The 23,730-nt window shown below is 44.9% G+C and overlaps 1 protein-coding gene and 1 long non-coding RNA gene across 2 annotated transcripts in view; one reads left to right on the forward strand and one right to left on the reverse strand.

The window, feature by feature from the left end:
• Positions 1 to 23,730, reverse strand: part of LOC310677513 — a 574,807-nt gene that overhangs the window by 487,454 nt on the left and 63,623 nt on the right. The window lies entirely within an intron of this gene.
• Positions 6,266 to 23,730, forward strand: part of CHUK (component of inhibitor of nuclear factor kappa B kinase complex) — a 29,474-nt gene continuing 12,009 nt past the window's right edge. Inside the window, exons 1-13 of the mRNA XM_083440380.1 lie at positions 6,266 to 6,458; positions 8,315 to 8,409; positions 9,284 to 9,398; positions 10,469 to 10,538; positions 13,456 to 13,544; positions 15,497 to 15,586; positions 15,877 to 16,001; positions 17,026 to 17,133; positions 19,182 to 19,317; positions 20,580 to 20,774; positions 21,444 to 21,546; positions 22,739 to 22,862; positions 23,456 to 23,607. Coding sequence (XP_083296506.1) covers positions 6,339 to 6,458; positions 8,315 to 8,409; positions 9,284 to 9,398; positions 10,469 to 10,538; positions 13,456 to 13,544; positions 15,497 to 15,586; positions 15,877 to 16,001; positions 17,026 to 17,133; positions 19,182 to 19,317; positions 20,580 to 20,774; positions 21,444 to 21,546; positions 22,739 to 22,862; positions 23,456 to 23,607 — 1,522 coding nt within the window. The 5' untranslated portion in view covers positions 6,266 to 6,338. The remainder of the gene's footprint in view (positions 6,459 to 8,314; positions 8,410 to 9,283; positions 9,399 to 10,468; positions 10,539 to 13,455; positions 13,545 to 15,496; positions 15,587 to 15,876; positions 16,002 to 17,025; positions 17,134 to 19,181; positions 19,318 to 20,579; positions 20,775 to 21,443; positions 21,547 to 22,738; positions 22,863 to 23,455; positions 23,608 to 23,730) is intronic.

Raw genomic sequence — 23,730 nt, forward strand, 5'->3', positions numbered from 1 at the left:
GTAAACCAAGGTACCACTGTATATGCAAATCATGAGCCCTGCCTCTGAGCTATAGCACTTCCCCTGTGTCCTGTCCCCCCCACCATGGATGGCTATAGCTGATCATCCTGAACTTTAATAAAGCCATATTAGTGTAGAGGTGCAAGCAGTTCACACTTCTAGTTCATGTACCTCTGTTCCATCTCCAATAGGTGTTTAACCTTCCCTTGTACACAAGGGGGCAGCTCTCATATTTTGGCTATGGAGAAGGTGAATACGGAACGCCAAGAAGCACGTAGTATTTGCCCTTCCTATTCGCTTTCCATAATAGTGAAAACCTGTACGTTCTGGAAGGGCCACGTATAGGTCTGGAGTTGTTGAGTGTGTCCTGCTTGACGGCAGTTGAATATGCATACATACAGCTATCTTTTGCACGGGACGTGGGTGGTGCTGTGGGTTAAACCACAGAGCCTAGGACTTGCCGATCAGAAGGTCGGCAGTTCGAATCCCCGCGACGGGGTGAGCTCCCGTTGCTCGGTCCCTGCTCCTGCCAACCTAGCAGTTCGAAAGCACGTCAAAGTGCAAGTAGATAAATAGGTACCGCTCTGGCGGGAAGGTAAACGGTGTTTCCGTGCGCTGCTCTGGTTCGCCAGAAGCGGCTTAGTCATGCTGGCCACATGACCCGGAAGCTGTACGCTGGCTCCCTTGGCCAATAAAGCAAGATGAGCGCCGCAACCCCAGAGTCGGCCACGACTGGACCTAATGGTCAGGGGTCCCTTTACCTTACTTTAAATTTGCACCTTTTTTCTTTTTTACAATGACCCCTTCTTACTTCGACCATTCCTAGTACTTTAACAGAGCCTGTGCAACTCAGTGGTGGTCACAGTAAGTTAACACAAAAAATAACTCCCATCTGTTTGAAGGGCCATAGGGTTGGGAGGTAATCAATCGCCCTCACAAGGAGAGGGCACCGTTCCTTCCTGCATCACAGTAAAGCACCATGCTTAGAAAATCCCTCCTGGGAAATCTGGCAGTAACAGGAGGAATCTGGAAATCTTTTGAGCACCTTCGGAATCAGGCACAGGGCAGGAATTTGGCTAAACCCGGGTGACAACAGCAACTGATATGGCTTTAAACGTGGTGCTGGTCTGAGTGACATGGCTCCCACAGGAATATATCGCTCCTGAGAACCTGGGCACCATAAAAGGGTGGGGAACACGATTTGATACCTTGTGCAAGGAAACCAGATTCAGATAACCCGAATACAGCACCTTTTGGCAAATAGCACATCCAACCCCCCCATTGTAATTCCAGCATTCCTTATAGGAAGCATCTATGTTCGAGCCCAAATCAGGGAAAGGAACAACCAAAGCAGTTGCTCCACAGTAAAATTGGAGAACATTGGGGAAAGGTTGGGGAGGACAGAGTAAAGGCCCCTTGCAGGCAGTGCCCCCCCCCCTTAGAGGGTAAAGAATCTGGCCACGCACAGCAGGCAGGCAGGCAGATATGAAAGGTGCCAGGATTCGGCACCTGAGGTCCACGCCCAATAGTTGTAACTGCCCTCGCCGGTGCTGTTGCCAGACTGTGCCTCTGCATATTCCGGGCCGCCCTGGCCAGCGGACCTCATCCTGCCGGCAGCCACGGCCGAGGCAGCTCCTGCAGCCGCGCCACCTGCCGCCGCCGCAGCCGCCACCCGTAGTCCTGAGCTGTAGCGGGTTGAAGATTTTGACCGCCGCGTGCTGCCGCGGGCGCTACCCCTTGCTGCCCCTCGAGCTCCGCCACGCCCTCCTTTACAACTGATGCCTTCGAAGAAGACGGCAAGCAGCAGAATGAGAGTCCAGCAGATGGCTGTGCTCCATTTCATCTTCGCGGGAAAATGGGTCAGGCCTGTAGTGAAACGAAAACAGGCGCATCAGCAGCAATGTTTGAAAAACAGGACACCCAAAGCGGCATGTTTGAATGTGAGGATGCTGCCCTGCCCAAGTCTGGGGTAAATTAATGCTAGAGCCACGTTACAGTGGTACCTCGGGTTACATACACTTCGGGTTATATACGCTTCAGGTTACAGACTCTGCTAACCCAGAAATAGTGCTTCAGGTTAAGAGCTTCGCTTCAGGATAAGAACAGAAATTGTGCTCCAGCGGCGCGCCGGCAGCAGGAGGCCCCATTAGCTAAAGTGGTGCTTCAGGTTAAGAACAGTTTCAGGTTAAGAACAGACCTCCGGAATGAATTAAGTACTTAACCCGAGGTACCACTGCATTTCTCTGTCACCCAAGAGCCAACGTCCTCTGTCCAGAGCACAAAACATTAGCTAAAACTGCAAAATTTAAGTGTGCACAAAATTAAACCTGAAATCTGAAACAGGTTAACTAAAACAGCCGTGACATGAAAGCAAAGCCAGACAGGACAGTAGTGCAAAGGGTCTGAAAAACACTTAAGGCATGTTAAAGACCAAAATGTCTGCCGGGATAAGATGCTTGGCGATGGAGGCAAGGCGATATAGGTGCCAGGCGAAGCTTTGCATCTCTTGCAACCCCTTGCCTCACCACCTCCTGCAGCAGCACTCAAGAGGGGAAAGGCAGCAGGATGTAAACGTGGGCAACCTGATAAAATACACAGCCATCGCTGTGCTAGTACCACTGGTTACCTAAGAAACACGGTCCCTTTGTGCTTAGCCAAAGCAAGAGCGAGCCTGGGCTTCTCTGCGCTACGGAACGTGCGCCTAGGGCGCAATTGCCCGGGGCGGTGTTGGCACACCAGGATCACGCCGGGAAGGCGGCAGGGGCCAAGGCAATGCCCGCGGCCAGGAGAATGAGAGGTGGGGTGGGGGGCAAGGGGTAGAGGGAACCCCAGGGTCAACGGGCGCCCCTTCACGCGCACCAGGCAAAGGAGAGGCCGCCGTAGCCTCCTCGCCCTGCATGCAAGGATGTCCTTACTGCCGCCCCCACCGGTCGCCAGGGTGCCAACTTGTAGAAAATATTGGAGGGGGTAGGTAAGCCTCACCCCACATCATTGATCGCACGACGGGGCGCACCCAAACCATTGGATGGGCAATGCCCGTTTTTTGCGGCAGGCCCTCCAAATATTTTATGGGGGGCAGCGAAGGGACCTCGGCCCCAGTACGTGCTGCAGCCCCCCAGCCCCACTTATCAGCCCCACTCCCGAGCCCCAACGCCACCCTCCTTCCCCCCACCCCGCTTTGCCGCATCCATGGCAGGACCAAAGCGGGGCAGGCGTCCGCGCAAGGGGCTGGCTCCGCTTACCGCGCGCCCCTGGCAAGCGGATCCTCCGGATCCCGCGCCGCCCCGCGCGCTTTGCCTGCAGGCAGCACCCGCGGGCGGCGGGGAGGCGAGGATCTGCCGGCTGCCGCGATGGGTAGGGGGTCCCTCCGCCGTCCGGTGGCCCCACGGGGGGAGGCGAACCCGATTCGCACGATGCCTGCAGCCCGAGCCCGCGGGGGGAGCGCACGGACCGGAGCTAGCTGGCGCGCGCGCTCTCTGCCTCTCTGTCTCTCTCTCTCAGCGCGCGCCTCCCGCCGTGCCCACGTTCCCAGTGCACGCGTCGCCGCCCCCGCATCTTGTGGCTGGGGGAGGGGGGCACCAACAAGCTCCGGGCACTGCAGCATCGCCACGTTTAAAGCAGAAACGCGTCTCCAGTGAGACCGATGGCAGTGATCAATTGCAATCACAAAACGGCAGAGTTGGAAGGGGTCCCCAGAGTCATCCAGTCGAGCCTCCTGCAATGCGGGTATCTTTTGTCCAAAGTGGGGCTGGAACCCACGACCCTCAGATGAAGAGTCTCATGCTCTACGGACTGGGCCACCAAATCTCGTAGCATAATTAAAATGCAAGGTGAATTTCTGAAGATAAATTCATTCATTCAACAGTGTAAAGAAGTGTTGATGGTGTAAGAATGGATTTACTGAATGGTTTAGTTCATGTAAAAATATGCAGGGATGTACGGTCTGCAAAAGGGACGCAGGTGGCGCTGTGGGTTAAACCACAGAGCCTAGGACTTGCCGATCAGAAGGTCGGCAGTTCAAATCCCCGCAACGGGATGAGCTCCTGTTGTTCGGTCCCTGCTCCTGCCAACCTAGCAGTTCGAAAGCATGTCAAAGTGCAAGTAGATAGATAGGTACCACTCTGGCGGGAAGGTAAACGGCGTTTCCGTGCGCTGCTCTGGAAGCTGTACGCCAGCTCCCTCGGCCAGTAAAGCGAGATGAGCGCCGCAACCCCAGAGTCGGTCACGACTGGACCTAATGGTCAGGGGTCCCTTTACCTTTACCTTTACCTTATGGTCTGCAAAATGAACCAAGGAAAGAGAAGAAGAGAAGTCATTGATTTAAGGTTGTCTAAATGACTCTCTTGAAATGTAAATTTTAAAAAAATTAATACAAACTGTATTTTTAAAAAAAATGCAAGTTGAGAGCATGGGCGTAGCCAGAATGTATGTTTTTTTTGGGGGGGGCAGGTTTCATGTTAGGCAGGCAGAACCTCAATTAATTTAGTATTATTACTGATTTACGTGATTTAGGGTGGGGGGGACAGCTGCCCCCTGCTATGCCCATGGGTAAGAATGGGCAGGTGGGGAGGGGGTATCCTTCCTGCAGTGCGATGCTACCACTGCTCCCATCAGCCTCTGAGAACAATTTTTGCGGGGGTAGTGGACCAATGGGAATTTCATGTCTTGGCTTAATAGTCTTAACTGGGTGAGGCGTGGCAAGGGGGACAATCCAGACTAAAATATAAAATATTGGCAAAAAATTATAAATCTGAATCAAAGAAGTGTTGGAAATGTAAAAAAGAATGTGGTTGTCTTGTAGAAAGGTTAAATCTTATTGGGAAATGATATATAATGAATTGAAAAGGATGTTTAAAACAATGTTTGTAAAAAAACAACAACCAGAAGCTTTTCTTTTGGGAATTATAGGGACAGAATTATACCTAAACTGTACAGAAACTTATTCAGCGGCAAGAATGTTACACACACCAAAATGGAAAGAAGCCAGCAAAGGAAGAATGGATACAAAAATTTATGGAATATGCAGAAATGGCAAAACTTACCGGAAGAATAAGAAATCAAGGCAACAAATGTTTTATGAAAGAATGGAAATGGTTTATTAATTATTTACAGATAAATTGTGAGCAGATAACATCATAAATGAAAATAGAAACAAAAATAAAAAAATAGAGTGTATACTGTTTCACGGTGGTGGCTGTTTTAACTCACTCAAATCGTGGCACCATCATGGGGTCTATTTCTGCAGCCGTCCTGCTTAAGACATTTAGTTGGGAATAAGCACCAGTTCCTGGAAAAAAACATAATATATTAGAACGGATATTAGTCTTGTAAGCAGGGGCTGGGAGCTGAATTCCAAAAACAGGAGGTCTGGATCAGGGGTCAGCAAACTTTTTCAGCAGGGGGCCGGTCCATTGTCCCTCAGACCTTGAGGGGGCCAGACTATATTTTGGGGGGGGGGGGGAATGAATGAATTTCTATGCCCCACAAATAACCCAAAGATGCAGTTTAAATAAAAGCACACATTCCGCTCATGTGAAAACACTAGGCAGGCCCCACAAATAACTCAGAGATGCATTATAAATAAAAGGACACATTCTACTCAGGTAAAAACACCAGGCAGGCCCCACAAATAACCCAGAGATGCATTTTAAATAAAAGGACACATTCTACTCATGTAAAAACACGCTGATTCCCGGACTGTCCGCGGGCCGGATTGAGAAGGCGATTGGGCCGGATCCGGCCCCTGGGCCTTAGTTTGCCTACCCATGCTTTTAAAAAAAATGTTGAGGGGTACTCTTATTTTGACTCAAGAAAATCACCATTTTATATTTCAAATCAGGAAAATAAATACAGTAAATGGACAAAAGTACAAAGATTCACAAAATGTTTAGGGGTATGCGTACCCCCAGAAAAAAGCAGTGTGTGTGTATAATAATATTATTATTGTTATTTTATAATATTATTATAAAATTATTTTATAATATTATTATAAAATTATGTGTGTGTGTGTGTGTGTGTGTCATACCGTTAGCCTGCTCGGCTCAGTATTCTACCCAGATGAGATCCCTGCTTGGCAGGGGGGTTGGACTAGATGACCCGGAGGGGTCCCATTCCAACTCAGCATGAGGGCAGAAAGAGAGAGATCATTGGTGGAAAGGGAAAGGTGAAGAAAGCTCCGCCCCTTGCCCCTCCCCCCCCGGTCTCCAGGGAGCGCTTCCCTCCCTCCGCCCACGACGCCGGCGGCCTCTCGGCCTGCTCTCAAGTCTCGCGAGAGCTGGCGCGGTCTCGGCTGTGAGGCGAGCGGCGGGAGGGGCGCAGGCCGCGCGGAGGGAGGGAGGATGGAGAGGCCGCCGTCCCTCCGCGGGGGTCCGCCCGGCAGCGCCGCCTGCGAGCCCTGGGAGATGCGGGAGCGGCTCGGCACCGGCGGCTTCGGCAACGTCTCGCTCTACCAGCACCGGGTGGGTTCGCGGGGGCGGGCGAGGTGGGGGGGGCGGGAGCCGCCTCAGGAGGAGGGGGAGGGGGGTGAACGCGAAGCAACTCGGCCCTTTCGTGGCCTTCGGAACTCCCCGCCTCTTGATAGCAAGGCGCGCAGTGCCGGGTTTACGGATGTATAACCTAAACAAGCTATAGCTTAGGGCCCCACTCTCTTGGGGTGTACATTTCCAAAATATTAGATACAAAACTAATAAAACCTACAAAAAGCAACAGTGTTTTGTGCTGTGTAGGCTCCTATTTGTTATGTGCAAATGGCTTGAGATGCCTATTAGGTCCGTAAATTGCCATATAGCATATATTCAACACGAAAACCAGTGATGACAGTTTGTTGTTGACAAAGGGCAGCTGGAAATATAAAGGGCCCCATTACCTTCAGTAGTTTAGGGCCTCATCAAACCTAAATCTGGCCCTGCACTGTGGTCTTCTATTATTATTATTATTATTATTATTGTGGTGGTCTTCTTGTTGTCGTCTTCTGTTGTTGTTGTTGAGTTTGTTTATTAAATTTATATACCACCCAATACTTGGAGGTCTCAGAGCGGTTCACAGAACTATATATATAACTATATAATTATATATATATATATATGTATAACTATATATATATATATATACACACACACACACACACACACACATATATTCAAAATAAAAACAGCAACCCAATAACCCGCCCCCAGTATGCCTATAGATATATAGTATTCTTATTTGTTTGTTTGTTTATTCAGAAAAGAGAAGGGAAGGGGGGGGACCATAATAGTAAGTAAATAGAAAAAGGGGGTGAAGGAGGGTATGGAGAAGTAGATACTGAAAAGAAAAGAAAAAACCCCAAAATGATAGAATAATAAAATAAAATAATAATAATTTAAAAATTCAAAATGTTGAGGTGGTGAGATCTAAAAGATAAAATGGGATGAAAGGGGGAAAGAAGAAGTAAAGTAAAATATCCCCCACCTTCAGATCAACATCTTCCTGCCCAGTTGAGAAAACAAGGTGCCTGCTTTCGAAGAAGCCAGCCGACACCCCCAAGCCAATGCAAGAGGTTTTAAGTTTAACTGTGGCATTTCAGCTAAAAGCCCTGCTTTGTCATTTTTCCTAAAACTGCTTTGAAGGAGATGGCTTTCCCTCTCCCCCCCCCCCTTTTTTTCCTTCGGCAATCGAGCAGAGCAGAATGCCAAATTTCACAAAATAACGCAAAAAAGTAATAATGTTTGATAATCTATATATAGTTTATTAAATTTGTATACTGCCCTTCCCCTGAAGATCCCAGGGCAGTTCACAACAGAAAAATACAAAGCATTAATGCAAAATACATAAAACCAAAACAAACAAACCAATAATTCCCCTCCCACAAACACACTTAAAAAATGTAATAAACCTTAAAGAGGTAACTGAGATTAACCTAATTTATTACAAAAGGATACACTTATAAACCAGCCTAACAGATTTATGGGGAAATGGGTGGGGTTTGGGTCTTTTTGTTAATGTTTCCGAATGATACATTAACAATACATATTGTTCAGTTTTATGCTGCTTTCAAACCTGCTTTGACATTCGGGAACATTTCTGTATGTTTTCATCTTCAGTATATTTTGTTTATCACCTTAAAGAAAAGAAGTTCAGTAGGATACCTCTTTGATGCTTTCCCTTAATTTTCCACAAAAAGGGGCTTAAAACGAAAGCAAGGGCAGCTGGTGTATCCCAGAAGGGAATAGCTATAGTCCTTAAAATGCCTGGACAGCTCCTTCTAGATGTGGAACATGCTGCTGTGGTAATACATTCTAACCCTCTCTTGTGGTTTCTCTCCTGTCAATTGTAGGATCTGGGTACGAAGATAGCAATCAAGTCATGTCGCTTGGAACTAAGTGTGAAAAACAAAGATCGGTGGTGCCATGAGATCCAGATCATGAAAAAGTAGGTCCATCCTTGGAGGTTTTTAAGCAGAGGTTGGATGGCCATCTGTCATGTATGATCTGGCTGAGATTCCTGCATTGCAGGGGGTTGGATTAGAGGACCCCTGGGGTCCCTTCCAGCTCTACAGTTCTATGATTCAATGGTTGCATTTCTGTCACCATAAACCCAAAGGTTGGATCTTTGCTGGTGGGTCCCCCTGAAAGCAGTTTCAATGGATCTTATTTGTGCCAAGATATCTGCTAAACTTGGAATCCATTGGTGGAGAGACAAAACCAATCTCTATCTCTCCCATCCAGGATACAATCACATGCAGACACAGTTGTGGGGTTGTGAAGACGAAAGGCTGAAGGAAGGAGATTCTCCTGTTAGTTGTAGACAATCGTAACCAGTCATATTTTGCCCCTGAGGAAGGTGCATCTGAAATGCGTTTGGCATTTGATGGTTCCGATTTTGCACATCTCAGCACCCATTTTGAAGTTTTGCTGCTTCTTCATTGTTAGTGTCCCCTTCCACATTCTTCTTTCTGCCTGGTGGGTAGAGGGATGTTGTAATGGCTGCTGCTGTGCTCCAAGAGGCTTGTTTGGAAGCAGAAGGCATATCAGCCATACAGTTGCTGTTCTTTGAGAGTCACCACTCGACCCTGTAGCAGCATCTTCCATTGGAAGGCTTGCCACTGCAGCTGCTGTGCTGCTTCTCAGAATACCCATCTTATTTTTCAAACTGCATAGGCTTGATTAACCTAAGTTTGGTTTTATCTATCCCAGTTTTCAAAACAAAATGTTTGATACTGTGGCGCTAAATGAAATTCAAAAGGATTGTCTGTGGTAGTATGCATTTTCAGAATACTTCCAATTTCTTTCCTTTGTTTATTTAGGCTGAACCATCCCAATATTGTAAAAGCCTGTGAAGTGCCTGACGAGATGAATTTCCTTGTCAATGACGTCCCACTTTTAGCTATGGAATATTGCTGCAAAGGAGATCTCAGAAAGGTACGGCCTGTTTCTTTGACTACTGGTGCCGTTTAGATTTTGGGTTTGAGACTATAGCTGGGCGCAGAATGTGGAGAAGGGTGATGTGCTGTTATCATTTCCTGAGGTGACTGACTTTCCTGACAACCTTATTTTGGACTTGTGCTGCATGCCAGGCTTAGGGAGCATGGAAGAAGTAAGTGTGCAACCGTCAAACTAGATAGGATAAGGGAAACAAATGGTACCCCTTCGTTCAAGTTCAGGCAACCTTTTTATGTTGTATTCCCTGAGGGCTGCATACCAGTGTTGGGTGGGGCTGGAACCTGTGATGGATGGGACCAAAGCAAGGCCACACTTATTTCTCTCAAAAGCAAATGATACTTTTGAGAGCCTCGGGCACCATCTGACATCACTGTGAGTCAGGTTTCGCCCACCAAGGGTGGGAAGATAACTCTCTGACCTGCTGACCATAAAAGGCTCCCCATCCCTGGTTTAGGTAGACCAGAACACCCTCAGAAATTACTTTTCCTTTAGCCTTTTATTTTATTCTAAACTACCCTGAAGGCCTGTTACCAGGCAGAAAGGCGGGATATAAATATATTAAAGAAATAAGCACAGTGGTACCTCGGGTTACATACGCTTTAGGTTACAGACTCCGCTAACCCAGAAATAGTACCTCGGGTTCAGGATGAGAACAGAAATTGTGCTCTGGCGGCGCGGTGGCAGCAGGAGGCCCCATTAGCTAAAGTGGTGCTTCAGGTTAAGAACAGTTTCAGGTTAAGAACGGACCTCCGGAACGAATTAAGTACTTAACCCGAGGTACTACTGTAGTCTTGGAACCAGGCAGTGCCCCTCCATTTTAAACGTAACAACTGTATAGGATGGTTTTCTGCTTTAAAGATGTTTGTGGACAATACGATAGATTGCTGAAGTAGATCCTCACTTTAAGTGTATACACAGGCTTCTGTCATATAGGTTTTGTGTTCTCCAAGCAGTCGCTTGCTCATAAATTCTTTCGTTCTTAGAAGGGTGTACGCTATATTGATGGCTGAACTGTATATCAAATGTCAACTATTTATCCTTCCTTATAGCTGTTGAACTTACCGGAAAATTGCTGCGGCCTTAAAGAGAGTCAAATACTTTCTCTTCTTAGCGACATTGGTAAGTCAGCTGTTCCCTTTTGTGCATTTGCGACAAACCTTTGTGGTTCTCAGGCTGCTAATTTTGCCTTGAAACTTAGGGTGCACAAATCCCTTTAATTTTAGCATTTGTTATTTTATTTCATAAAATTTATATACCACTTGATTGTAAAAAACCTCAAAGTACTCATGACCTCATATGACCTTCCTTAGCTTGCCTAATTGATTCTGATAGCACTGTTTGAATGTAAAATTATTTTGGATTCAATAGCTCGAAAAAATATTTGTCACCAGTTAGAATGATGGTGCATATTGAACTGGAGGAGGCACACCAAATGATGGACGTAGAACCCAGCCATCAATAGGAGGGACAGAGAGAGCTTTCCTTTTAACGTCTGCCCCAACACTCCTTCCATTTTGGCAATTCATGAAATGCGGGCCATGTGCTTTCAAATGATGTCTAGAAATATGAATTCTAAAATGAAAACAGATTTTTGCCTTAGATTCTGATCTCAGTTTAGGATTCAGACACAATACCCCTAACCAGTGGCGTAGCGTGGGGGGTGCAGGGGGGCCGGCCGCACCGGGCACAACATCTGGGGGGGGGGCGCTCGCAGCTCTATGCCGCTACCTGGCTCACTCTCTCTCATTGCAGTGCTGGCTGTGCGAATCCGATCCGAGCCGCCGGGTCGCCGCCCACTGTGGAGGGGAGGGTGCCAGGCCTGCGGTGCGGTGCGGAGAGAGAGCGAGGGACTATCTGGGGGAGGGACAGTGCAGCGGGGGGGGGGCGCAAATTACTTGCCTTGCCCTGGGTGCTGACAACCCACGCTACGCCACTGCCCCTAACTGTATTGTTCTGTCATTGACCACATTCACGTGTAACAACAAACTAGACTTTATTCCTTATTATGTATTGGTGCATACTGCCCAGTCATTCTGTGTGCTCCTCCCTGAGTAGAAGAAAGAAACCAAGATGACTAGGCTTCCTGTTTTATCCATCTAGGTCTGATACTCCCTAACATGCCTAACTCACTGGGATGTTAACCTGAGCATATATCAATCTTACCAGACTATAACTGTCTGGGGCAGAGTACAGCTGCTTTACTAGCCTAAGATGGAAAAAAGTACTCCACACCACTGAGGACACTTGACCTCAAGGTTTGCTGTTTACTGCAATGCATTATACATAATGCATTGAAGACAAATTGGAAACTGCAGCTGGTGCACAGTTGGCCAGATTGTTCACCCGGGTGGAATGGTTTGAGCACATAACACCAACCCTAGCATGGTTGCATTGGCTGCCAGTTTCCAAGCCCAATTCAAAAAGCTGGTTTTGACCTATAAAGCCTTTTGCCGGTCAGAACCACAGTACATCAAGGACTGCCTCTCTCCACATGAAGCCGGACTCTGCACTCATCATCTGAGGTTCTTCTCCATCTGCCTTTTCTGAGAGAGGAACAGAGGGGTAGTGGCATGAGAACGAGTGTTCTCTGTGGTGGCTCTCTAACTGAGAGCATGTTGTCCCCAGAGAGTGATGCCTGATGCAATCGCTATTTGTAGGGGGCAGCCAAAAGCGTTTCCATTCACCTGGGCCTTTGGACCTTCATTTCCTGCTCATCTTTTAGTGGGGTGGGGTTCAGCTGGGTCTGTTTTTCTATGTTACTTCCATATTTTAGGACGTTTTATCCTTGTTTTTAATGCTAATTTCTGTAAGTTGCTTTCACTTTTCGGGGTGGGGAGTTTCTAATAAATATAACAAATAATAAGGCTAAATCAAGGAGTATTCCCAGGCTAGCAACCTGATAATTTAGGGAGGTTGCCATTCTGTTCAAAACTGGAGAAATTTGACATTTCCACTAGAATAACAACACTTCCACCTCCAAAAACCTCCATACACATTATAACTCGCATAAACACTGTATGTGTTTTGTTATGTTTTATTTACGCTCTTTGTATACCACTTAATATATAAACAAATATCTCTAAGCAGTGTATAGAAAACTGAAACAACAACAAAGAACTTAAAGAAGAAAAAATATGACAAAAATGCAGTTCATACAAAAATATTACTGTATAATAAGCACCATATTGAAACAACTCAACATTTAGAGCTAAACCATAAACTAGAATAAGAATACAGCAGTACATGAAACACCAATATGAAATAAAACCAGTCACAAAATACTGAGTGCTTCCAGTATTTCACAATTGGCGATTAAAATTGTGCAGAATATTAACAAATGTGGGATGCTCAAAATGTGAAGAGTGGCATGCTAAAATCACCCAGCCTGTGAGTTCCCTGCATTAGGCATTTGGATTTTGTAATACTGCCTTTCAGTGTTAAGCAGCACTCTCAGTGCAATTCACAGAATAAGAATAAATATAACACTGTTGGCCCTGACATCTATGTCATGTAGGTCCCTGACCTGCCCTTCCCTGACAGCCCTGCATTGCACATAGATGTCTCTACTCAGAAACCTATTTACAACACATATATTGGGGCGGGGGCAGGGTAATGGAACCCCACCCCGCATTCTACATGTGGAACCCTTTGGTGAGGCTAGTGTGTTAGGAGGGCTAAAATTGCATCAAAATCCATTTCTTATCTTGAGGATTCATCTAATGCCTCTCCCCCCCAAAAAACAAGCAACAATAATCTCATTCACATGTAAGACAGTTTCAGCACAGAAATACAAATAATCTAAATGATCCGCTACTACTAGAACCCTTGTCAGGTGGTGTATTCAAAGCTGGCTGATAGAGTAGAACTGAAAAAATGCACACTCGGATAGAGTAATTTCATCCTCCCGTACCTCCATCTATGTTCTGCTGTTTATATACTTCATAGATAGTCAAAGAACGACTGGATGTAAATTTCTCTAAAAGGTATTTTTCTCCTTAACATCCCCCTCCCCTTCCAAAACATATTGGACTTCTAGGTTATGGTATCCAGTACTTGCATGAAAACAGAATAATACACAGGGACCTAAAACCTGAGAATATTGTTCTTCAGGAAGAAGGTGGAAAAGTAAGTGACATGCCTTGGATGATCTGAGCGGATTATCTAGAAGTATTAATTTTGCTTGGATGCAATAAGAAGTACATCTGTGGCCTACTTTTCAGCCATCAGCTGCAAAATCTGGTGTATAGTTTCAATTTTCTGACTGGAATCCTTTAGTAGTGTCGGTGATGTGAAGGATAAAGGGAACGCTTGCATTGCTCTGCTATGGGTCTACTTAGTCATTATTCAGCTGTCGTGTTGCGGAGGGGGTGGAGTTCGAAGCAAACTAATGAGAGGCAGGGAATTTGCTGGGACTATTGGGACCACCTTGATTCTTTTTGACCATCTTCTGCAGAGGAGGGAATGGGATAAGAAGTTGAAGTGAGTACCAGTTCTACCGGGGAACCTCAAGGATAGAAACAAAAGAGTTGGGACATCTGAGCTGTCTCCTGCACAACCCCCTACACTCTGCTTAGGCTGTGCCAGATAAGCTATAGTAAAGTTCTCCTTGAGGTGAATTGGATGGAATTTACTTGTACTTTGGCTTTCTACACACAGGCGCAATGAGGGAAGTGCTTTCCTATGATCTGATCCCCCCTTTCTCCCCAGATTGGCACCTCAATGGGAGTGTGCTAATCAGGTGGGAACACCTATGAGGTTGGTCTTGCCCTATGTGCAGGATTCGGTCATGCTTCTCCATGACTTGGCATTGCGCCTTGAGCCAGCTTCCACAGCACTGGGTACATGTGAACAGAGTCTCTTGACTGTCATCTTTGTGGGGAGTAAATTTTCAAATTTTCCTAGTGCTAGTAGCCCTGGTAGGTTCCTCATCTTTCTACTGCAATGCCATTTGTTTCACTTTGTGCAATTCTCTGGGGCTATGTGCTGTTATGGCCCTCTGTGGCAGTTGAATCAAATGGTTGAGGGGGTGGTGTATGGATGTTCCCTGCCTTGCCCGTGTGGAGGAGGGAGGGAAGGAAGGAAGGAAGTAGTTTATTGCTCTTAAGTGATGCAATCTAATACAAGGGAGAATTATGTTTAAAACTGAATAAATTGAGCTAGGCAGCAGATTACAGTTCAATGATGATTTCAGGTTGGTGAGATTCTGGGGCAAGAGTAGTATGGATAATCACTGTTAGTTTACGTCATTGCGTCCTGCTAAAGCAACTAATCAGACGGTTCTGGCTGTAGACGTCAGAATAGAAGATCAGAAGTCAGCATGGAGATGGAAAAAACTAAGTAAAAGATTACAGTATAAAAGAAATGACATTAATTGTAAAAAACACAAATTCCCTTCCTTCTAAATTTACGTTTAAATTTAAATTCACATTTACATTTAGTAAATGTGAAGTCTTTGTGCTATGGGTGAGTTTTCCATACTCAGTGGGTGTTGGTTTTAATGACAGATTCACTGTGAGAAGCAAGTGAAAAAAGGAATCAAATATGAACCTGTTCTTAAAAACTAAAGAGAGAGAAATATGAACCTTAAGCTGCAGGCTACGAGAGGTAGTTTAACAAACACCAGTAAAACAGAGTAAAGTACCTAAGAAGATTTGGGTGAGAATTGTTATTCTGTCACACAGAGTTTAAGGTGATATTCAGATGTCAAAAGACAGCTGGCAAAACTAAAAGTAAGGGAAAGTAAAAGGAGATGGCTTGGCATTCTTGAGGCTGCTTAGGGCCATGGTAGAATTTCCTAAAGTGTGGAGAGGAAAGGAAAGAGCAAAAACTTGGAGGAGAAGTAAGAAGTTTGTAAAGAAACATGAAGGATGGGGAGACAAGAAAATGGGTCTGTATGTCACTTTGGTACCAATAGTTGAAAAGTGGTTGAGGCATTTTGTTAATTAATTTAATTTAACTGAGCAAATTTCAGAGCTCCTAAAACCGACGTGGGTGAAGATGTTTGATTTGATGTTGAAAGCAGCAGAAAGGTCAAGTAGCATAAATGAAGAATATACTGTATTTGATTTCATTTCCAGATAATTCACAAAATAATAGACTTGGGATATGCCAAGGATCTGGATCAAGGAAGCTTATGCACATCTTTTGTTGGGACCTTACAGTACTTGGTAAGACTTTTAAAGATGTAGTGCACTGCAGCAAAAACTGCCCCCGTCTTTATTTCTATGCATTATACATTACATCCCTTAACTGTAGAATTATAGGGAAATACTTGCAATGTTCTTCATATGTTTTTTGTATTGGGAAGTTTTTAATGTTTGATGTCTCGCTGTATTTTTATATTATGTTGGAAGCCACCCAGAGTGGCTGGGACAACCCAGTCAGATGGGCAGGGTATCAAGAATAAAAATTATTATTATTGCCATTGTTATTGCACCTTGTTTACTTTTCTTTTAAGGCACCAGAACTCTTTGATAACAAGCCATATACAACTTCTGTAGACTTCTGGAGCTTTGGAACTGTTGTCTTTGAGAGCATTGCAGGATTTAGACCATTTTTACATAACCAGCAGCCTTTTACCTGGTAAGAGTTTTGTTTCTCAAACTAACGGGCTATTAGACAATTGCTTGCCTTTCCTGTCCACCCGAGAAGAGCTAGTAGAGTAAAATCATATCAGTGTTGCATATACCTGGGAAGCCCCTCTTTTGGAAGGGGACTACTTGGAAAGAATCCACCCATCTTGAAGACAAGAGGAAATGAAAAGAGTTTACCTTGTGAATATTCCTTCCCCAAATAAGTCTCTCACTTATCTGGCATAATACCTTCAGCTGGTCAAGGACTTTCCAGGCTATCATTTTGTGGAGCGGTTGCTGGGGATCTAAATGCACTTGCACCAGCTCATGTTGCAGCTGCTAAATATTGCAGCGTTACTGCAATATTCAAGCACTCACCGAGTAATGTTCTGTTCCTTAGAAAATGAAGGGGTCATTGCCACTCCAAGGAAGCAATTATGAGTGCTGTGTTGAATGTGGCTGTGTGGGTGTCGCAAGTACCTATTGATTCAGCCAAGGATATCACCGCTGATGGATTCACATGTATTGACTTGGCTTACTAGCCAGCCTCTTTTGTGACTGTCATAATCTTCTTCCCTCTGAGATATGAAGAGGATTAAAGGCAGCAGAATGAATTTCTCCCATTTGAAAAGGTTGGGGAGGTCCTAGTAAATGTAAAGGACTTGGGGGGGGGGGAGAGGAGTCTTATCTCACTTACACTAAGTTACGAATAGAATAAGGAAGAGCAGGAAAAACTCTTGCCGTTGTTCGAGGTTGCATAAGAGAGTCAGGGAAAGGAGATGCTGGGTATTTTTCTCACCAGAGGGCGGAGGCATAGCCCCTGGTGAGCTAGCAAGTAAATTGTGGGTTTCTGTCTGATAGCACATGATCACCTTCGGGGTAGCTCCAAGCTTTTGGCTATACACAATTTTTGTTTGTACACGTAACCCTTGGAACTGAACCCTCCACATAAGATAAGGGATTACTGTAATCTCTTCCACAGTATGTTGATTGGTCAATTGTTTTTCAATCCTTCATTCACTGTTTTTCTACAGGCATGATAAAATCAAGAAGAAAGATCCGAAATACATTTTTGCGTGGGAAGAGATGACTGGGGAAGTTAGATTCAGTCCTCACCTGCCAAATCCCAACAGCCTCTGCAGGTAACATTAAATCCCCTGCTTTCCTTTAAATTGCTCGAATTCTGCCGTGCAAATCTGTTCAGCCGCTCTTTTTTCTTAATACAGTGTCAGGTGGAGGTTCTAAGGTATAATCTTTTACCAAAGTATATTCTGGTCCAAATACATTCTAGCTTGCTTTTCTCTGATAGTTACAAGCAGTACTTTTTTCTTGGGGGACCCGGGAGTACGTATACCCCTAAACATTCTGTGAATCTTAAGTTTGGCCTCATTGAGGGGCAGTATTTCATTATGAGTAGGAAAATGAGAGTATTCCTAAACATTTTTTAAGAAAAAAAGCACTGGTTACAGGTAGCGTGCCTCATCTAAAATGATAGTTGTCTTTTGAAGCTCTGGAGTGTGAATGAGCAACCTTTCTTCCCTGAAGGGATATAGCCCCTCAGAGAGAATTTGTTGGGGGTCACATGCTGGCAGTGGGTGAAACTAAAACAACCCCTCTATTTTCTTTTTCTTTGACTGTAAAAGAAACAGTGTTAATTATTTTCAGTTCATCACCACCACAGACTCCTTCTGCCTTTCTCTCTCTCTCTTGCGCATACATCTACACTTTTTACAACATTTTCTCACTTATGCACACACAGAGGGATGCCTTTTTAAAGCATAGCTTCCCTGGAAATCTCAGTTTGCAAAGCTTTCTTCCCTATGTAGGCAAGTAATGCTTTTGATGGTCTTTCATTCTCTGGCATCTCTTATTTCTTTCTGGGCTGCAGGGAATCAGAAACTGACCACAGAGGTCTTGAAGCACTCTGGCTGCTGTGTTCCATGTTTTCTCTCTCATGTTTTGGCAGAATTTAATGGGTATTTTGTTCGTGTGTAAATAGGTGAATGAGCAGACAAAGATAGGTTTAAGACTATTTTAACCTTTTGTACACCTATCTTCCTTGTTAACCTAGTTAGGAACTCAGATGAACCTTGGAAGCAAAGCTGAGAATGGAAAAACTCTAAAGAACGTGGCATATGCAAGAGAATTTCGAAAAAAAGAAAACTAAACTGGCTAGATACAAATCTGATGTTCTTTTCCAGATTAATGTCATGGAGGATACTGTGCCCATATCAGTCAATTTTGTTGGTTTATGTATGGGAAATATATCCATGTCAAAGCTGTTCGGTGGTTTATTAATCTTACACAAATGTCTATCCCCTCCCCCTCTTACTGGTTCTGGCATCCTTGTGTTCATAATGTACATTATATGGCTACACTATATAATGTACCTGGCCACAGTGATCCATGTGACGGTCACCTCCAGGCTTGACTACTGTAATTCGCTCTACGCGGGGCTGCCCTTGAAGCTGTCTCAGAAACTCCAGTGGGTGCAGAATGCTGCAGCGAGGCTCCTCACGGGGTCTCTGCCATGGGAGCATATACACCCAGTGCTTTTCCAGCTGCACTGGCTCCCGGTCGAATACAGGGTCAGATTTAAGGTGCTGGTTTTGACCTTTAAAGTCCTTCACGGCCTCTCCCGGTATGCCCCACAGAGAGCCTCAAGGTCCATAAATAGCAACACCCTAGTGGTCCCGGGCCCAAGGAAGTTAGATTAGCTTCAACCAGAGCCAGGGCCTTTTGAACACTGGCTCCGGCCTGGTGGAATGCTCTGCCTCATGAGACCAGGGCCCTGCAGGATCTGATTTCTTTCCGCAGGGCCTGTAAGACAGAGTTGTTCTGCCTGGCCTTTGGCTTGGAGCCAATTTGATTCCCTCCCCCTCTTTCTTTTTCCTTTTTCCTTTCTCCTCCTGTGATGAGGCTGCATTTTAATATTTTAATGTTTCAATATTTTAATTGTTGTATTTTAATCTTGTTTTTAAGTTGTATTCATTCAACTTGTTTTTATTATTGCTTGTTAGCCGCCCTGAGCCTGGCCTTGGCTGGGGAGGGCGGGGTATAAATAAAAATTATTATTCTTATTATTAATAAGTGTCTAGTAAGTAAGATCTTTTAATAAACTAGGTATTAACAGCTGTTCATGGTTGACGGTTGTTAACCATTGTCTATTGTGCTTTTGTTTTTGGCTTAGTATAATTGTAGAAATGATGGAGAGCTGGCTGCAACTGATGCTAAATTGGGATCCACAGCAGAGAGGGGGTGGTCCAGACCCAGAAACTGGTAATTTGAGATGTTTCCAGTTAATGGATCAAATACTGGGTTTGAAGGTAAGTTCTGATACGGCATGCCCGGATTAAAAGGAGGTTGTTTAAATGCATTACCATTATACAAGCTAGTAAGCTACCTTCATTTGTTCTCTGAAATCTCACAACACAATTTTTGCAGTGCTGTGGCAGAATGCTCTCCTTTGGCTAAGGAGGGGTAGGGAACCCGATCTGGCCAGTGGGTCAGCCCTCCTTAACTTATCTACTGCTAGCAGGCCAAATATAGCCACTCATCTGTCATCACAGTGTCATCAGGTGATGGTAATAAGGACTTCCAAGTATCACGCAGGACTTGGTGCTAATCAGCAGGCTTGGAGTCACTGCCTGTCAACTGATGGGCAGAGACCTCAGGCCTGCTTTCTGCAGCACTGAGTTGCATTGTCAAGTTCCGAACAGGAAGCTCTGTCACAATCCAATTCAGCCATGGCTCTCCCTGCCTCACACCTGGTTTCACATACAACATTAGGTGCAGGGCGGGTGGGTGTGGTTTGAGGGAAACTGCCTAATGGGCCAAATTGGAACCTGAACCTGTGCCAAATTTGGTCCATGGGTCGAAGGTTCCCCAGCCCTGGTCTAAAGGATAGAAAATACCATTGGCAATTTGTAGAAGCAAGCCTGCGGGAGTTGGGGGGAGAAGAAAGGCTGTTAGGTCTTCAGGGGAAGGCACTGTTGACCCGAACTTTTATTTAAATAATTTTAATACTGGGGGCTTAAAGGTAAAGGGACCCCTGACCATTAGGTCCAGTCGCGACCGACTCTGGGGTTGCGGCGCTCATCTCGCTTTATTGGCCGAGGGTCATGTGGCCAGCATGACTAAGCTGCTTCTGGCGAACCAGAGCAGCGCACGGAAACGCCGTTGACCTTCCCACCAGAGTGGTACCTATTTATCTACTTGCACTTTGACGTGCTTTCGAACTGCTAGGTTGGCAGGAGCAGGGACCGAGCAACGGGAGCTCACCCCGTCGCGGGGATTCGAACTGCCAACCTTCTGATCGACAAGTCCTAGGCTCTGTGGTTTAACCCACAGCACCAACCGCATCCCTTACTGGGATAATAATAATAAATCAACTTCTTAGAGACAGACCCCTGAATTCTGCTTAGAGGAATTTCTGCTTAGAGTGATATAACATACATAGGCATTTTTATGTATGTGTATATAATCATCTTCTTTTTGGGGGGCAAAGAGTTGGTTTTCCTTTTGGTTTTCTCTGACTAAATTATTGCTGGTTTGGGGTTGAGTATGTGTGCCTTTCTTTCCTTTTCAGATAGTTCACATCTTAAATATGACTTCTGCCAAGATCCTGTCTTTTTCATTGCTCCCTGAGGAAAGTCTCCATTCTCTCCAGTCTCGCATTGAGTCGGAGACTGGGATCAGCACAGGGAACCAAGAGCTTTTGCTTGAGATGGGAATTTGCCTAGACCCTCGGAAGCCAGCCTCTCAGTGTGTTATTGATGGCGTAGTAAGTTTCCCTTTTTCATTCCAGTAAACGGGAATATATTCCAGTATTTGCACCAGAGCACAGCCTTTTATTTGCCTACAGTTAAGGGTGAAGTTTCTGTTCTTTACAACTACCACTCAACCAGTTGTTTCCTTTCCTCCACTGATCCCCGTGTACTCCTTGTATCTTTTTCAGTTCATACATGAGTTTTCTGGTTCTGTTGAGACAAAAAAATTAAAATACTGACCATTCAGACTCAAAGAGTCATATTCAGCATAGAATAATAGAATTGTAGAGTTGGAAGGGACTCTAAGGGTCATCTAATCCAACTCCCTGCAATTTGTGAATCCTGCCTACAGTCAGTTCCGTCAGCACATGGATTTTCCTTGTGGGGCAGAACCTTTTCCTTCTGTGTGCGCCCTAAATCTACCCATCCAGAGCAAATTTGGGAGTAGTTGGGGGCGTGTGAGCTGGGGGAGAACAAGGATGGTCTTGTTGAGCTAGGAGCAACTTTTGCTTGCACAACAATTTAACACAATCCATGTAGTTTTGCACAGTTGACTTGTGCCTGGGGTGGCCGCCTCTTTTTTTTGTCTTAAGTGCGTAATCATGGTTCTCCGAATTATAGCTGCTTATTCAAGGTTTCTGTGGGAATTCTTGACTTGTTTGTTTCTCTTTTCTCCTTGGCAGAGAGGCTGGGATAGCTACATGGTTTATTTGTTTGATAAAAGCAAAACTATCTACGAAGGCCCCTTTGCTTCTAGGAGTCTGTCTGACTGTGTAAATTATATTGGTAAGTATATTGCAGTTCAGACCTGATTATTATTTGTTACGAGCAGGGACATAACTTTCAGAGCAGTAGCAATAAAATACTATTTAGGAGGACTAATTGTTCTGTATCTGCTGTGACGCAGTGCAGCTAATATATTTCATGATGCCATTACCGTAAGGGGAACACAATGGTCAGTTGTTTCACAAATTCAGCCCATAATAGTTGCAAGAGCAGTGTATTCAGAGGTGACGTTCCTTGCATTTCCTTGGTTAGGATTTTTGAAGCATTAATTGTTATAGTAGACATTTTTGTGTGCATTAATTGCCAAATACAATGTTTGAAATCCAGCTAATCACACCTAGCTTGATAGAGTTTTATGAGGAATTTCAGACCATTAATAAGACATTCTTACGAGAACAAACCAATTATGCCATATGTTTTTGGACTTCCCATGTTTTTGTTCATTTTTATCAAGGTCTGTTATTTATGTGCAAGAGTTTTACCTTCATCCTTGCCCCACCAGCCTTTTCTTTTGGTCCAAAATTTAGCTAGTCATTTCCCTTCTTGTTTCATCCCTCAGTGGGTGGGATGTGCAACATCTGAGAGTTGCACAAGCAGCACCTCAGGCAGCTTTCGCCTCAGTGAAGGCATCTAGAAACAAGAAGATCAAAGCTTCCCTGTACTATGTAGTGATACCTTTTTTCAGGATAGAAGGGAATATTCCATTTGTGTATGAAATGGATAGAAAGTCTTCCATAGCAATTAAAACTATTCCTTGTACTGTACTTGAAGAATAAGGTCTGGAAGAGCAACATAACTGCTGAGTCCCACTCCTGCTTTCCCATAATTTCCTGCTTTTTGAGTTCCATGGAAAACTCCAATCTTTGTTTTAAACATTACAACAGCAATTTTATTGTGCAGTTTGGTCAGTCCAGTGGAGGGACCACCCTAGACATCCCCACAAGCAGAAATCATCAGAAGAACTGAATCTCATGTTTGGCTGTACTATTCCATTTGATATGGTGGTGTGTTAGATTTCAGGTGTTCTTTTTAAGTGCAATTCGAAATGTCTCTTGTGTAGACAGTTAAACATTATAACTGTTCTGCTTCTGGGTTGCCTCTAATAAATATGCACTGGTAGCTTTTTATATTACAGATCTTAATGTTTTCAGTAGTGATGGCTGTTATGTTTCCTTCCTTTTCCCTCACACAGTGCAAGAGAGCAAAATTCAGCTACCCATTGTGCAGCTTCGTAAGATATGGGCTGAAGCTGTGCATTACATCATTGGACTAAAAGAAGATTACAGCCGGCTGTTCCAAGGTCAAAGAGCTGCAATGTAAGCCAGCGATTCAGTAACCGAGATCAGCAGGAGAAAGGGTGGCAAGTGTGTGTTCAGGGTACCCAAAAATTCAAAGCTTCGGTTTTTTCAAAAAAAATGTAGAGTTTACTTCTTTGTGTCTGTGAAATCCATATGGGATACAGGGCATGGTGAGTCTTCATTAACAAGAGAATTATAGTGGCTTCCTGATGGCATAAGATTTTGTGGGGGGACTGAAGCAGAGCAGTAAGCAATAAGACGAGACAGACAAGGGCCTCATCCTTTGAATACCCCTACTTTTTTGAGCCTCACTCCCATATTCACTTATGGATCATTTTCTGGGGGTTCCATGTGAGTGATGGGCAAGAAAGAGGTATTCATGGGCACATTTCAGCCAGGCCAAAGCACTGAGCAGGGCCAGTGTAAGGGCTGGGAAAAGGAGGTGTAACCTTAGGAGAGTCCTGCTGGATGTGTAGATAGGCCTGGGGGAGCCACCTGAAGTCCACACCTGACACCCAGGATGTGGACTTCTTAAAGCTCCATGCAGACACAATAGAAATTCTCCGCACCATGAAGCAATTGCTAACACCTGCTTTGTTTGGCTTGTCTAGGCTGAGTCTTCTTAGGTACAATGCCAATTTAACCAAGATGAAAAACAACATGGTGTCAGCATCTCAGCAACTGAAAGCAAAGCTGAAATTCTTTCAGCAGAGCATCCACCTTGACTTGGAGAAATACAGTGATCAGATGACATACGGGATATGTAAGTGTTTGGAGGAGCTGGTGCTCAGGACCGCATTAGCAATAGGAAGGGGCGTCCTGTCCCATTTGGCCACCTAAGGCAAAATGGAATTGTTGCCTCCTGCCCCGCTGTGATCCCCTCCTC

Source organism: Podarcis tiliguerta (genome assembly GCF_965153285.1).
Source record: "Podarcis tiliguerta genome assembly, chromosome: 5".
Classification (NCBI taxonomy): domain Eukaryota; kingdom Metazoa; phylum Chordata; class Lepidosauria; order Squamata; family Lacertidae; genus Podarcis; species Podarcis tiliguerta.